Here is a 17,392-nt window from a genome sequence, read left to right on the forward strand (position 1 = left end):
CCTGACATAGAGGTGGAACGTAAAGGTTCACAGCTCCAGGACTCTGTTTCAGAGCAGAAGCAAGGACATTGCTTGCCAAAGCACCTGAGTAACTGATGCACTCTCTTTGTTTTGGCAAGTGAATGAGATAATAATAATGAGGTGCTCAAGCTTGTTGATTTAATTTGTAATATTTATATATATGGCAGTCATAGAATAAGGCTGGGGACTTACTTCTTTTTCTTTGCTGGGGTTCATAGTTCATGTTAGCAGTTTAAATGGTAGCATTTCCTTGCAACACTGATTGCAAATCAAAAGTTAGAAGCTGTATTTCAGCTGGCTGAAGATATTTTATTAAAACTCCATGTCTGTTACAAGTTGAGTTGAGTTCAGTGGATCTAACTTCCAGGAGTGATGCACAGGATTGAAGAAGTCATGCAGTCATGCTAATCCTAATAAATTAGGTAATTTATAAATTAGCTAATTGGTATGCATGAAATTAGCTATGGGGGTTATCATTATGAGCTCCTTTGCTTTAAGGTTTACCACTGAACTGCTGTACTGGTTGCTGGCTATTGTATATTTGGCAAGGCTGATCGGTAGCAGAAAACTTTTTCTGTGGGTGTATTGTGTTCTTTCCACTTGTGTGAAGATTGGATCGTTGCCGAGGACAAAACCTATACCTCAGATGAACTGAGTTATAGGTTTTGTCCTCAGAGACAGCCTAGACATGGTAATTATGTTCACCAGTCATAGGTTTAGGAACTATTATTATTATTATTATTATTATTATTATTATTATTATTATTATGCTTGAGAAATCTGTGTTTTCTTTTCAAAGCTAGTTGTTAGAACAAGTGGGAAAGTAGCTTATTAAAGCAAGTGCTAAAATGACTGGCTTTTTCCATTCCTTTTCTTCTTTCAAAGCCTTTTGAATATGAGAAAAGAGCAGCAGCAATGAATAGAAAATGAACAAACATATGAAAAATGGTGCTGGTGGTGGGGAAGAAGGGATGAAATGCATTTCTGGCAAAACAAATAACGGTGCAAAGGAAGATCGATATAGGCGCTGATCAGTTGTTACAGCAAGATAATAGCAAGGTGTCTATTATTAAGAATTAGCTAGAGATATATGATGGAAGATAAACAAGCTGGTGTACTTGTGAGTGTTTTTGCATGCGAGAACACAATTATCTGAAGCTCAGAAGAAAAGGCATTTCTAACAGCATGTTTCTTAAAGCAGTCTGCTCCAACAAGACCTTGCATGTTGAGGAGCCAGCATATTATTGAGATGGGTCTGACAACATATGGCAAAATGGGTGTGTGTATATGTAGGGAAGAAGCATTGCAGGAGCAGCTGTCCAGAACAGATGTCTTCTCCTTCCAGTGGATGGGCCCAGCCCATATCTGAGATGTAACTCGGCTTGACAACAAATCTAAACAGGGAAGCAGCTCTTGCAAACAGCCGCCTGGTTGACTTTGTTAAGACGATTCACATCAGACGTGAATGCGAGCTGACCTGTCACTTGACTTGCAGTAGCTCCTCCCAGTCCCAGCTCGCTCGGTGCTCTTGCCATTGTCTCAAGCTAACATCACCTAAAGGAGACATTCTCCAAAGTGGTGTGTGACAGGATGATGCACAGCCCCAGCACGTTGCCGCTAGGTAGGTTGGTAAGTGTGCGCTGAACACAACATGGCACACAAAGTTCAATGAGCCGGAGTGCTGTGTCTTATTGTGGTTCCAGTCTCTGCGGAGGGCTATAAGTGGCAGGTTTATTCAAGTGCTGCTAGAGCTTTCTGTGTGACTACATGAGCAATTGCAGTGATTCAATTGCAGGGTATATTGGCACGCCTGCTTTTGAACACGTTGGCGGGGAGACGGGCGGAGTAGATCAGCCCGTGTGGGTGACATTCAACAGATCAGCGTTGATCTGTATGCAATTTACTTTTAGATGCACAGCAACATTCCTGTTCTGAAAGCACAGGCTAGGTGATGTAGCTTCATTTTACTCCTTTCATCAGACTATTTGTGTGTTCTACTGAATGCGCTCAGAATCCTCCATGTGATTGAGGATTCTAAACACAAATTGGTTGGACCCATTGAAATGCTCCATTCAGACCCACTCGATGTATGAAGGAATGGTGAAGCCGGAGGTGAGGCCAGTGTGTGCAGCCCTATATCCCCCTCCATGCATTCCTGTCAAATGCCTGAATGGGGCTGTTCTTTACAAAGGTTCTAGTCCTGTGTAGCATAGAGCAACATTTTGGCCAAAAATGCAAATACAATTCTAACTTGGCCATTAATATAGGTGGACTATTCTGACTTTGAAATTATTCACATAGGGAATGGTCAGTGCTTGTAGTGTATGCTTTGGGGCTGCTGCTAATGTTATTGTTATGCATTCTTCCTTTTTAAGAGCTAGGAACTTCCAAAACAGCACTTACAAGGCTTAGCTTCCATTGAGTAAGAGAGCTGTGGAGACTAGAGCACATTCAAAACACATTCCCACCCTGCTTCACGGCAATGAATTTGTTAAGGGCTGCTGGGAAATGTAATTCTGTAAGGTGCAAACCACAGTGCCGAGGATTATTTGAGGGAAAGAATGTGTTTTGTATGTGTGCATGCATTTTTAAAAATAATACTTGCTTTGTTTACAAATACACAAGCATAGCACATACACTCCTATGAGCAGACTGCAAAACTGATAATCCTACAGCACCATTAAAGGACAACTTCACCCCAAGAATGATGCAGCTTTGGCCAGTTCACAGCTCCCTCTGCCTGATTTTCCTTAAAAATCAATTTCTTCATATTTAATGATCCTATATTGCCCTCTGGTGATAAACTAGGATTTTACATGTTCTTCAGAAATCTAATGTGAAATCGGATGAGGTCCTGGAGTGTGGGTGTGTGTTTTAAGAAAAGACTACAGCATTAATAGGACCTATGATCTGCAAATGTGTTTGTTTGTTGCTAGTTTCGGATGTTTGAATCGCCTCTTACAGGTTTTTTTTTTTGGAAGATGCTCAGGGATAAATGGATGTAGAAGAAGAGAGATCCACAGTTGTGACTTAACTCTGGGAAATCTGCATCATATATGCGTCTAATATTGTATCTTGCAAAAAAAGGGTTTATCAGTTGCCAACAGATGAGGTAATGAAGAGAGTCCAGGCCACTGCAAATACTGCGGCTCTCTTTGTTTCTCCCTTAGAGAATTTTCCCTTATCAGAGAATTTTTGTGTGGTATTTGTTCCAATGCCCACTCTTCCCTCCCTCTCACTCTGTATGTGGAGCTGGGATGTGTGGAGAAAAATAATATATCCTGCTGTTCTATGCCCTTTTAGGTGCTTCTGTGTTTCTTTGTTTGCATTTCTGAAATACAAGTGACTCCCCACTTACTTGGGGTTTTTGTTCTGGCCCCCTGCTCACATAAATGAAATGCACTTAAGTGGGGAGTGGCTTCAGCTCACGGGGAGCCTGATCTGGAGCCCAAAGGAGACATCCCCTTTGGCCTCTAGGGAGGGTCTCCTCACATGCCGGAGCCACAGAGGGGCATGTTGCTCTTCAGGTCTCTCCCCCACTTCCAGGTTTCCAGCGCCACGTGTATGTATGGTTGTGCATGACTTGAATGTGCGTAATGTTAAGTACTGTATAATTGTTTAATGCACACAGAAATGGAAAATGCCTATGTATATTGCTGAAGGATTAACATGGTTTCCCCCCACAGTGGCATACTATGGGACTCTAAGTATTGGAATATAATATACAGTATATGATAAGAATAATATTGGAGAAAACTGGGTATTGAAACTTACTTAACCTAAATCATATATCCCAGTTTTACAGCGGCCCTTTAAAGTACGCTTCACGCAGAGTATACGCAGTCAGAAGTTGACCTGGCTAAGAAAACACCACCAAGAGCGTAGGGAATTATCTCCCTTATATGAAACCCCTTACTAGCTGCACACTTGTAAAAGTATGCAGATGAAAATACAAACGGTTGGGTTTCTTTAACTGAAAAACAAACTGACTCCAAAGAGACTTTAAACTAAAGATAAATGCTTTCTCCCACATTCCCACAAACTCCCACATAACTCCCATTAAATTACCCAAGAATTAACAGCATTCTAGCATTATAACTAAGCAATCATACTAAGATTCAACTGAGGAATCTCTTAAACTGAGAACAACTGAGAGAGTGATCTACTTAGAGATGAATCAAACTGAAAGATCTAACTAAGAGATTTAACTAAGAGATACAGAAGGCTTTCTGGCAGAGCCTTATATACAAGGAGCAGAGCCCACGCCTGTGGGCAATTAGCCGAAATCACCTGCACCTGTTTCTCTTAAACAGACAGTATTTACATTAGACCGGCTCTAAAGTAACTTGACTATTCAAAAAATCCAACACTAAGCTCCTAAATGGGTTAATGATTGTTCTCTAATCATGTGATGAGGTTAGGTAAAGGTAAAGGTAAAGGGACCCCTGACCATTAGGTCCAGTCGTGACCGACTCTGGGGTTGCGCGCTCATCTCACATTATTGGCCGAGGGAGCCGGCGTATAGCTTCCAGGTCATGTGGCCAGCATGACAAAGCCGCTTCTGGCAAACCAGAGCAGCACACGGAAATGCCGTTTACCTTCCCGCTGTAGCGGTTCCTATTTATCTACTTGCATTTTGACGTGCTTTCGAACTGCTAGGTTGGCAGGAGCTGGGACCGAGCAACGGGAGCTCACCCCGTCACAGGGATTCGAACCGCCGACCTTCTGATCAGCAAGCCCTAGGCTCAGTGGTTTAACCACAGCCACCTTATTGAGTTGCAAATTCGCCATCTTGGAAGGGGGTCGGCTGGAGTCTTTTGCAACCTGCTAATTTTCTAAATCTGGGTTTTTGGTTTTGGATGGAGGAACTTTCGCTGATGCAAGATCCCTTTCCAGTTTTGAATAGGCACAATCCAGGCATAGGATTTGTGAGAACTCAGCCCGAGACTAGATTCTGAAAGTATGGCGCAGCGCTGTGTGATGTTGCTCATGCAAATGTGCTTCTGATCAGGCCCATGCAGAGCTTGCCTGAGGTCTGAGTTGGAAGGCATGTAAGAATAAAATTATAAAACTCATGCAAAAAAGCAGCTGGTCCCTGTTGGGGCCCCCCAGCCAGCTTAGTCCTCTGAGGCCTGGGGCAAGTGTACCTGGCTGCCCCCACTCTCTGCTGTTGACCCAGACAGATACATCTTTTGATGCCAATGGGAATATCCACCCACATTCACAGCCCCCAATTCTTGTCTGAATATTTGCTTCCAGCTACAGCTGTGGAGCCCAGAGTTCAATACATGATTTCCCCCCACTCGGCTCTCCCTCTCCCCTCTTGTGTGCATGTGTACATACTCTCCAATATGACACGGTCCAAATCCGGGACACCATCTTCCGAGTCTGAAATCCCAAACGAGTCACGTGACCCATGTGAGATTGTGGACCTGGAAAAAGCGCTTTTCATGGCAAGATCTTGACCCGATATCACATGAGAGTAAGGTGCCCTAAATGGTTGCTGTGTTCTCACGGGGGCGGGACAGGAGGTCCCAGTTTTTCCAGGTAATTTATAGGTATGTGTGCACTGCTTAGTTACACAAGATGTGATCCAAAAACAGCTAACAAAGGACCGACTGAAAAGATAGGAACACAGGAAGCTGCCTTGTGCTAAGTCATACCACTGGACCATCTAGCTCAGATTGTGACTGGCAGTTTTCAGGTCTTCAAATGGATCTTTCCCAGGACTTCACAGAACTTTCTGCATGCAAAGTTATGTGGCCTACCACTGAACTATATATGGTCCTACTTCAAATATAAGACGATTAAATGGAAGCATTAGTCTCGTGCTGCTGTAGAAGTGATTCAGGAACTTCCATTGGTTCTCTCATAGGAACCTCTTGGTTTCTGCTAGGGTTGCGTGCTCATTTTTAAATGAATAAATATCAATCTGAAGGATGCCTCCCCCTTTGTTTGTTACATTAAAAATGAATGGGCACCTGCCAAATGAAAATCCATTCATTCACACGTACATGTAGTGCGATGCCCAACCTTTTGGGGCACATCTGTGAACTAGAGAAGCAATTGTGAGCTGCAAGCAACCATAACCTCAGAATATAAGAGAATGCGCATTTCAAGCCTTATTTCGGGAGGGAGGGGAAAATGTGAGTCCAAGAGAAGGCTGCTGTAGGTGCATATGCACCCATGGGTGCCCCCCCATTGGAGAGTGCCAGAATGCCTTCAAAATCATGTCAATGGTCACCCGCATTGTAAGCCGAAGAAATGCAGCAGGTGCTTCCATTATGAAATGGAAAGGCTTTATTTAAGGTTGTGTATCTTCTTTCATCGCCTATAAAACGGAGACTCTTTATCCAATCTGAAATTTGGGTGTTCTGATGCCCTGTGTCATTTGGATGGGAAATGCCCTTTGGTTGGAAAATGCCGCACAGAAACAATCACAATCAATGAACAAAGGCAAGTCAAAATGCCTGGGGGTATGAAGTGAAACAATTGGACAAATGAAACAGATATTTTCCCCTTCCACACTCTTAGCTTATATATGGACCGACACTTTTCACGCTGGGAGAAGGGAATGAGCGAGTCAACAGACCAGTCCTTTTTCAGTTCACAGAACCCCAATTCTTTATTAATCACAGCTTGCTCACAATGACATACAGGAAAAATAGCACAAATGAAGAGTAGACTATGCAGGCAGCAATTCCCAGGAGGGAGAAGGACAACTTCAAACTGGCAGATCTATGGGGAAAGCAGGTGGGCGATGCCACACCTGGACCAAGCATCCTGGCTACTAGTCGCTCCTGCTGCTTCAGCCCTTGTCATTCTTGGTATCTTTTTAAAACTAGGCAGGAGAGGAGAAGTCAGCAGGATTAAAAATAAGCTTGTGGAGTCTGGATGAAAAATGTCCTACAGAGCATCTTGTACTGTAATGAAACAGATTAAGGCTTGAATCCTGCCCACAAAAGTGCACCTGGCTGCCCCACTGATTTTAGCAATGGTGGGCAGGACTGTGGCCTAAGAGAAATAGAACAGGTCACAGCATCTACACTTAAAAGCTTCTCGACTCAAGTTAAATAATTTCTTCATCGGTGAAGAGGCAGATTTTGAGTTATTTTAAAATCCAGCTTCCCCCAAACCCAAGCTTCTTTTGGCCAGATATATGATTGGTCATTCTCAGCTGCATGTAATGCCTATTTTTTAAAAAGTCAAAACTTGCTTCTGCTTGCCTCCTTGTCAGTGACACTTGCCTTTGAAAAACAGAAGCATTTTTCTTCGAAAGGCAGAAGAAATTGTTCCTGTGAATACTAATTTGCAGCACGACGCTGTGCATGTTTACTCAGAAGTAAGTCTTACTGTGTTCAGTGGTGCTTACTCCTTTGTAAGTGTGTTTATGCCTGCAGGCTTTTCTTACCTTCTCCAATGGGTGTTAAGTCCCATTGAATTTGATGGGGTCTGACTTCTGTGTAGAGATGTAACAAGAGATGTGTGGCGCACTGCAATTTTGTTGTTGTTGTTTAGTGGAGCACTGAGGCTGTAATTAAAACATGACGGCTTAATGATTCAGGGGGCGTGTTTCAGGACTGCTCTGTCAAGTCCCAATGCCTGTAATTTGCTTATTGTTTTAAGGAAGTGTATTGATCGCAAACCTTTCTAGGTAATTAAGCAATGGCTAGACTCTAGCACCATAGACCTTCCACTGACTTGGATGCTCACTTGGAATGCATGGAGGTTGCTGCAGGGAACTTCATAGGAACAGATCTAACAAATTCAACCAAATGGAAACAGACAACATCAAAAGCCTGTTACAGGACATGTAAAGATTATGAAATAACTTGCATAATGCAATACTTGTATTTTTTAACAAAAATGTAAGTATTTACAAAATAAGATCCAAGTTTTATTTTTAAACATCAAGCAAATCATTCTGCAAAAACTGCATTGTTTTATTTTGTTTTGTTTTCTATTGAGTTCTTGATTCTTCTTCTTTTTTAAACCGTGTCATACATTTCCCATACTAATATCTCATGATCTGTAGGCAGGGGAGTTTGAGGAGGGGTGGGGACTTATCCCACCCTCTCCACTGCTGGGCTCAGCCAGACAGTTCCACCTGGAGCTCCTTGTTTCTGCGGACCTCTGCAGCATGCCTCTCCTAGGAAGAAGAAAATAAAATAAAAACAAAAACAGGAAATATTTAGAATCATAGAGTTGGAAGAGACCACAAGGGCCATCCAGTCCAACCCCCTGCCAAGCAGGAAACACCATCAAACCATTCCTGACAGGTGGCTGTCAAGCCTCTGCTTAAAGACCTCCAAAGAAGGAGACTCCTAGATCCTTTTCACATGTACTGCTCTCAAACCCCACCTTCCTATGTTTTTCCCAAAAGAATTTTAGAAGACAACCATTATTTGGTTTCATGGACTGCAAAGTAAGCAAGGACATTAGAAGCATTTTAAACTAGGTAGAACAGGCAGGGAACCTCTGGTAGTCCTTCAGATGTTGTTCAAATCCACTTTCCATCAACCACAGCCAACATTGGCAACAATCAGAGATAATGTGGAATTGTAGTCTGGAGGCCCACTGGTTCCCCACCTCTGAGGTAGAATATAACCTATGCTCTTGGCTAGGATAACTAGTGCTCCTTTCCATTCCTCTTTGGATTAGAAGGAACTGCAGAATGGAGATAGAAAGAGGGTTTGGGCCACCCTGTAAGTGTGAAGCAGCTGTGCTTGGTAGGGAGCAGAGTCACATGTGGTCCTGTCCTCCAGGTTCAATGAACTTCCACATGGAATTTCTGGAGTCATTAACATGGGTCAACATAAATGGTACTTAAGTGGGTATAAAAAGATAAAGGGACCCCTGACCATTAGGTCCAGTCGTGATCGACTCTGGGGTTGCGGTGCTCATCTCGTGTTATTGGCCGAGGGAGCCGGCGTATAGCTTCCAGGTCATGTGGCCAGCATGACAAAGCCACTTCTGGCAAACCAGAGCAGCACACAGAAATGCCGTTTACCTTCCCGCTGTAGCGGTACCTATTTATCTACTTGCACTTTGATGTGCTTTCGAACTGCTAGGTTGGCAGGAGCTGGGACCGAGCAACGGGAGCTCACCCCGTCGCAGGGATTCGAACCGCCGACCTTCTGATCAGGAAGCCCTAGGCTCAGTGGTTTAACCCACAGCGCCACCTGCACTATACCTACCTAAGTGGGTATAGACACTACCAAATATGATGTCCACTGTGTGGACAGGTAGTTGGTCTAGAGCAGCCTTCTCCATACTGATTCCCCCTTCAGAGGTTGTTGGACTCCCATCCTCATTATTAGTTATGCTGCCTGGTGGGAGCTGGGTGCCCTGTATTAGATTCAGGCTAGGCACACCTGAGAGGGTGGAAGGTAAGCAGACATGATTGTGCATCCACACCACATGCCATCTTTGCACGCTTATCTCTGAATCCATCTGAAAGAAAGTTATGACATCTTTGGGACATCAAAAGTCACCTTTAGACTGAGGCAGGAAATAAGCTGAAAGCATGTCTGCTGCCTTTGGTCCCTTTTCTATACCTCCTGGGGAAAGCAGAGGGCATTTCCCCCATGCCTACACAGCTTTCTTTGGCTGTTTCTCTCTTCGCCTTTAGCACCTGGGCAGCCTTTCCCAATCTGGCGCCCTCCGGGCTGCATTAAGACACGAGGCATCTTGGTTTAGTTTTTCTAATTATAATACTCTGCACTTCTGTCCCGTTTTCTGACGTTCCTTTTGCAATGCAGTACCCGATGCATTAGGGAACTGTGGCTTTTTGAGTGATGAAACTGGCATGTTGTGCTAAATTTTATTCACACCAGTGGGTGTGGTTTGACATGACAACAAATGCTACCTGCTCTTTCTGCACATACACCTTCTATTCATGCATGATTCCCCCATGAAAACATCAAGAAAGAACTGTATGCTGGCATACCACCTCAAATTACATCACTTTACTCCCCTGATTTTCTGGGTTTAGGGATTTAATGGATTTTTTCCCTGGAATCAAGTAACATGGAAATGAGCACTAAGCATGCACTATATTCCCTTAGTTTTCCAGAAGTGCCTTTTATGTCATGTGAACGTTCAAATACAATGCAGAAATTCGTATCTGACGAAGTGTGCATGCACACGAAAGCTCATACCAAAATAAAAACTTAGTTGGTCTTTAAGGTGCTACTGAAGGAATTTTTTTATTTTGTTTCGACTCAGACCAACACGGCTACCTACCTGTAATGCAGAAATTAGTAGTTAAGGAAACATTGGGGGAATGGAGTAAACTGTCACATGAATTCAGTCCAGATGTTTTGGACTAAAATGCCCACCATGCATACTGAAATACAGGTGACCACTTGCCCCCTCCCAAAATAATCCTAGCCTGGTTACCTTCTCCTGGAGGCGTTCAATAAGAGCAGCTAAGTTAGCTTCACGGTTTTCTTTGATCTGTTCCATTTTCAGTATCAGTTTTTCCTCTGCCATTTTGCTGAAGTTATTGTTCTCCTCCATAGCCTTCTGAAGGACTTCTCGTTCATGTTCTCTCTTTTCTGCCAGTTGTTTCAGCACCACGGCCTCCTGGGACTGTGGAAGGCAGGGGAAAGAAAGAGATCCAAGGGGACAGTCTGTTTGAAAAGCATTCAGCCAAGGTTGGAAGGAAAATATGTCAACTTCAGTTTGTCTAAAGCAAGGATGGTGAAACTGTGTGGCCTCCCAGATGCTGTTGGACTCCAACTCCCATAAACCACAGCTGGCATGGGTAATAAGGGATTATGGGAGTTGTAGTCCAATGGTGTGTGGTCACAGGTCCCCCACCTCTGGTCTGAAATGCAAATAAAAATGTCTGAGAATTTTTTAGAGCATCTGACAAACATGAATCCCTGAGCAGCACTCATACTAACAGAACCTCCTCCAAATATTATGCCATTCTATTTTTGTTGTTCTGTATGGGGTTGTAGGCAAATTTTATGGGCTTCTTTAAAAACTACAGTTTGATTGGGAGTTATGCTTCTTATGCACCAGCTTCCCCTTCCTCCTGCAGTCTAGCACCACATCTCATATTGTTTCAGGGGGTTCACCTTCCCATTATTTTGGGAAGGGGCAAAGGGATACTGTCAGAAGGCAGAGAAATCAACAGAAATGGCTCCCTCTGGTGGGAGCCACTGCTAGATCACAGCCTGTGCATTTTGTATTTCACTCAAGTTATGTACAGTATTTCACAGTACTGTACATTTGTTTACTTGATTGCAAATTGTCTCGGAAGTTCACATTCCCTCCATATCCTACGGAATTCATGATTTCACCATGCCCCAAATGTTTTGTTGTTTAATCTGGCTTCAAACCCAAGGAGTTACCGAAAGTAATTTTTCTTAGCTAACGAGCTGGAATGTGTTTATAACCATTGGATACTTTAGTGATAGCATACTGTCTTGATTACCACCCACTAACAGTTACAGAAACAGCGAGCTAGCTTTTGAGTTTATAAGACTCTTCTTCCTGCTGCAAGTTGTTAAGCAAAAAGGCAATGGCCAGCCCTTCCCCATTGAAGTTAACTGTTGGCTTTCATCCTTAATACAGGCATTATTACATTACTGTTTGGGTTGTTTTGAACGGGTGGACAAAACTACCTGCATTTAAAAATCTCTCCTAGACACTTTCCGTATTTAACTTTATTCATCTAAATATTGATTAAATATTCAAAGGTAGCATATGGGCATGACCCAAATTCTCAAGGTTATTTTGTGTCGTGAAGCTGGCCTTTACTGTCAGCTGGGGGATGATTCACACAACCTGTGGACTGGTGTCAGATGATGACATCTGGTTGAAATTGCATGTACACTGAATGGCTGTCTATATGTTACCCATTACATACAACAGGTGTGGGGAACCTTTGGCTCCTCGGAAATCGCTAGACTACAATTCCCATCAGCCTTGATTATTGGCCATGTTTGCTAGGACTGATGGGAAGTGTAGTTCAGCAACATCTGGAGGTTCAAAGGTTCCTCACACCTGCTGTACACACCACTTCAGGTGCGTATTTACACACACACACACACCCCACCATTAACTACTCTGAAAGTGAATTGGGCTCCAGTGATATAAGGCAGTGAGAAGTCTATGATTAAAGACCCTACAGTTTTTCAAAAGGAGAAAGATAATGGGAATATGGCACTGGAGGGAGAAGAGTTAACCCTTTCCCTCACGCACTTATTACAATTCACATCCTCCCTAGAGCTGTTATTTGCCCTTCAGGGGAAGCATACAGTTACTATATCTCCCCGCTCCACGATAGTTGCATTTACTTTCACTTACCAGCTCCAGTTTTATATCTCCTGCTGTCTTGTCTAGTTTGCTCATTAAACATGGCAAGAAAACAATAAAATCCTGCACATGGTATGTGAAACGGATACAGTCAGCTCGCCATGAGGAGAGAACTAATATGTGCAGTGATTTCCATCAGCCTAGTGGTTTTTAAGACTGGTGTGTGTGTGTGTGTGTCATCTTGCTTGTATGGGTTCAGACTGCGAGGGGCCAATTTCCAGTTCAGAAGATCTCAGAAAGATCTGAGCTGCCCACATGACTGAGCTAACACACCACACTGTTGAATTTACTAGTGGCTTGGTCCAAGCAGATCAATTGAAGAGTCAGGAATGAGCTCCTAAACTAGCCCCAAAGTATTCTTCCCCACAGTCAAAAAGAATCTGAGCATAGCTGTAGATGTAACTATATAGTGGGGCAAGTTTGTATTCTCTATCTGAGCTCAATAAATTCTGAGATTAAACACAAGCTTTGAGAGAGCGGGTCATGGGCAGAGGTGCTTGTTTTGCTTGAGATCCCTGAACCTAACAGAAAAGGAGATCATGAACAGTATTCTAGTATATTTAAGTAAGAAGCAAAGGAGGAGGCATATACCTCCCCTTCCCACTGGCTTGTTTTAAAATAAAGATTCAAAATAAAGGTTTATTTAGCTTCCGCATTCATAGACTAGAAAAGGAAATCGGATGGCATTGCCCATCTGCTGTAACAGAGAAGATTTTGCTGATGATTAGGTGGAAGCTTCTTTTGCATATAGTCATTATGGTGAGTGATATTAACAAGCAAAAGATGGCCACTGAACAGCTGACAGCATGAATGCTTAAAAGGGTGAACATTATCCCCAATTCTATGGAATGTTAAACAGCAGGGGCTTCTCAATTACCTTTCACACAAATGCAAATCCATTAATAGGATCACATGTAATTTCTGCACCATAATCCAAAAGCTACTAAGAATATGAATCCCTTTGGAATATAATTTTCATATCAATGTTCTGGCTAAGGAAGATCCTACTGTACAACTCAATCTTTGCTTTTAAAACCTTGGAAGCTGGTTTAACAGCTAGTATTTTGAGTCCAGTGGTTATAGAAACCTTTCCCAATGTGATCCCCTCCAGATTTTTTGGACTATAACTCCCATCAGCCACAGCTATCCAAAATATTTGAAGGACACTCAGTTGGGGAAGGACTGGGTAATAGATGCTATGGCATTAATTCTGTCTTTCACTGATATTCAGAAACATTTTTTTTAGTGTATTGGGGACCATATATTTGGATGGATTTTATTTGTGGTTCTTGAAAATGAGAGGGGTGGATGTGAAATAATATAAATACTACTATAGGCACTGGTGCTAATAATTATACAGCCAACCATATACTAGTAGCACCACCATAGCTTCAATTCAGAGTTTAGATGACAAGCTAAACTGTAGCTAATTATGACAGAGGTGGAAATGGCAGAGGAAATAAGCCATGGTTATCATGACATCTGAAATAGTTCATAGGTATCATGACAGGGAGTTCACACACTACATTCAACAAGTGAACAATATGTATACACAAAAAGTTGAGCTGTACACTTGTACAGTTAATCACTTGGTAGTGTTTGCGTGTGCGGTCTGTGTACACAACAGTGGAGTCGTCCAAATCAAAAAGTGCACATTCTTCCAAACAACCACTTGTACTTGTGTGGAGATGCCTTGCACCTGTGCTCAGTGTAACCTGCAAGCAAGCCTGTAGTCTTGTAAGGTAAAGGTAAAGGGACCCCTGACCATTAGATCCAGTCGAGACCGACTCTGGGGTTGCGGCGCTCATCTTGCATTATTGGCTGAGGGAGGCGACGTATAGCTTCCAGGTCATGTGGCCAGCATGACAAAGCCGCTTCTGGCAAACCAGAGCAGCACACGGAAACACCGTTTACCTTCCCGCTGTAGCGGTACCTATTTATTTACTTGCACTTTGACAGGCTTTCAAACTGCTAGATTGGCAGGAGCTGGGACCGAGCAACGGGAGCTCACCCCGTCACAGGGATTTGAACCGCCAACCTTCTGATCAGCAAGCCCTAGGCTCAGTGGTTTAACCCACAGCGCCACCTGCGTCCCTCTCTTCAGGTGTAAACTTGATACCAATTGTACATAGGTGAGTGCTATTGATCTGAGTGGGGAGGAATGTGAATGAGAAACTAGGTACAAGATTGGGATATGTGAAAAAGCAAGTGATCTATCGATTTCTTGAATGTGTAGGGACTGATTTTTACCTTTTCTGAATTGTATTTCCTGTACAGTATACCACTTAGAGACTATTGCACTTAGGTGGTATTTAAATCGTTTAAAGCATAGTAGTAGCAGTAACAGCAATAGTACACACACATACACAATATTAGCTCTCCTATATGTCTAACTTCATTTTGAAGTGTTGTTTCCCACTCTTGCCTTTGGGGGACAGTGTAAGAACTCTAAACAACTAGGAATCCCACGGGAGTCTTGGACACAAATAGATTTACCATGACATATGTTTTCTGGTGCTGTGGGCTCTGGTCTACAAAAAGCATATGCCACAATAAATCAACTAGTCTTAAAAGTGCTTCACCATTTTTGGTGCCAGTAATGACATGGATTGCAAGTAGATTAACTTAAATGGATCCCTCCTCCTCCTCCCAGTTACGTGTTTTGACCCTGAAGTAAGTGGCTAGATACCTTTCTCCTCTCCTCTGCAGCTTCCAGCTTTTTCTGGATCTCTCCAAGGGACAGATCTTTCTTCTTTGGAGAGGCTAAAGTCCGTGGTGCTTCTGAGACTGGAGAAGGTGGCTTCAAGATCAGCTCAAAAGCTTGGCCAGAGGCACGCTTGTTGATCTGTTTCACTTCCATGTCTGTAAAGGAAAAGTTAAAATATCTCAACCCAATATTGTGCTAGTAATCTGTGCTGATAAAAGAGCAATGGCAACAGATAATGCACATGGCTTCTTGGGCTGCTACAGACATTAGAAAATATATGGTGTGTGCGCGCGCGCACACACACACACTATATATAAGGGTGGGGTGACACCTCTTATAAAAGGCAGCCCAAGGAATATCCACTGAAATAACCAAAGAATATCCACTGAAAGTTACTCACCATCATATGTGTATATGTTCAGGTTGCGAGGTTCAGGGTAAAAACAGGAGCAGATCAAAGAAAGCATCGACAGCTCCTTCATCTTTTCCTTGTAGGCTGAAATGAAAGAGACTGTATTAATCTGTTTCACCTTTCCCGATTCCTGTCTTACAGAATGTTTAATATAAATGGCAATTAGTGTTGCTGGTAGATCTGCAAAATGAATTGCTCAACTAAAACTTTGTGAAAAAATATCTAAGAAGATGAAAGATTTCTCATAAATGATGTTTTTTTAAAATAATTTATTCTGCATTGAATAATCTTTGATCTCTCTCTCTCTCTCTCTCTCTCACACACACACACTACACACACACACACACACTCATCATGCCAGTAGCAGTAAATATGACTAAGGCTGCAGTTTCTGTCTTCCCCCCCCCCTCACCCATCAGGGATCGTCTTTCACTTATGGGCAGTTAAAGACTGATAACTGTTTATTTCCAATGAGAAGTGAAAGAATAAAGTCTTTCCACCAAGGGCACTGAGGATTTAAGTTTTGTTTCAGCCTCTCCTTTCCCAAGTCTCTCACGTAGGTCCAGAAGCACCTGAGTTCTGCCCAACATGGAAGGGATAGGCACTGTCATGCGTGTGTGATGTCACACACATGATGCACAGTATGCTGTCACACACACATGTGATGTGTGACATGAGGTGTAGCCAGGCCTGCTGCTGCAACAAGGCCCGGTGAGGCCTACCACCATGAAGCCCAGCCCTTCAAGGTGGCGGTGGGGCACTCAGCCCCATCCCAACAGACTTTGGGGGAAGGGTCTGAAGACACCTCAGCCATATGGAGTTGGCATCTATGCATAGGTCTTTCTGATGGCTTTTATTGGTCAGTTCTCTGCTGTGGAGAGGGGAGAAAAATTGGAACATAGAATGTATGCCAATCTGCATTTATGAAGCCAGGATCCAGCACCACAGTGCCAACTGTTCAAGTATTGAGACCTCCCCTCCAAGGTCCAGCTTATGTGAATGCAAAGAAAACTTCTAGCCTTGAACTGTCTGTTTCATATATGTAGCAAGTACATCAATATCTAACCTGCATGTTTCTTGGCAAGACTGTAAATCGGGTCCTCCCTAACAAGAGGGCATGTGTTGTGGTGCGACCTGGCAACCAGACCCTGTGTTGTGGGTGGGAATGTTTGGATGACCACAACGCCCTATTGGAGGTCCCTCGATCCCGGGAGCAACTGGGCCAGAGGGACGCCAGTCAAATCGATCGAGGGACCTCTATTTAAGCCCATGCATGTGTCCCTGAGATTCCTCTTTGCATCGGAACACCCGCCCACCTCTCCCTATATTTAGGGCTCGCGCGCTTGATCTTGCTATGTCGTCGTGTGTCGCCTGTCGCCAGGACAGGGGCACGGCAGGAATTTCCCCCACTTGGCTGATTGGCTGGTGCCATTTGGGTTTCACCTGCCGCGTACAAATCGTCACAACTTGTAAGGTTGCGGATAGGCTCTGGTTCAGGTAGATAGGGGTGGGAGGATGCCTAGCCATCCCTATGCGTTGGGTATTCCGCTAAAGGAATCCACAGACTCATGGTTGGTCTTTCCTGTGAGGGGTTGTGCCCAGAGCCTGAGTCCAGGGGACATCTTGGTGGAGGCCTAGCAGGGCGCCTGCTTGCCACTGTCCCAGGTGTTCACCCGAGGCTGACTTATGGTTGGTGCCCAGAGCCAGCAAGGGTGCAGGGAGCTAGTCGAACCAGAGCCTATGCAACCACTCACCTGATTGTAATCAATAAAGTTGTGGCCTAAATTCTGCCAAAAACCAAACAAAATTTGAGTCCTGTCTGAATTTATTTCGGGGGGTGGTTAAAAGGTCTACACACACTAATAGGATATACTTTGGCCGGGATTCAGAAACCTACTTTCAGTATCCCCCCTACCCCATTT

General features: G+C 43.5%; 1 protein-coding gene across 1 annotated transcript in view; it reads right to left on the bottom strand.

Moving 5' to 3' along the window:
• Nucleotides 1–6,624: 6,624 nt before the first annotated feature.
• The window catches only part of STMN2 (stathmin 2), a 39,341-nt gene continuing 28,573 nt past the window's right edge, over nt 6,625–17,392 (bottom strand). The window contains exons 2-5 of the mRNA XM_035126226.2: nt 15,459–15,554; nt 15,041–15,213; nt 10,423–10,614; nt 6,625–8,170 (exon numbers count right to left, since the gene is read on the bottom strand). Of these exons, the coding sequence (XP_034982117.1) occupies nt 8,111–8,170; nt 10,423–10,614; nt 15,041–15,213; nt 15,459–15,554 (521 nt within the window). The 3' untranslated portion in view covers nt 6,625–8,110. The remainder of the gene's footprint in view (nt 8,171–10,422; nt 10,615–15,040; nt 15,214–15,458; nt 15,555–17,392) is intronic.

The sequence above is a fragment of the Zootoca vivipara genome, chromosome 8, assembly GCF_963506605.1.
Source record: "Zootoca vivipara chromosome 8, rZooViv1.1, whole genome shotgun sequence".
Taxonomy (NCBI): Eukaryota; Metazoa; Chordata; class Lepidosauria; order Squamata; family Lacertidae; genus Zootoca; species Zootoca vivipara.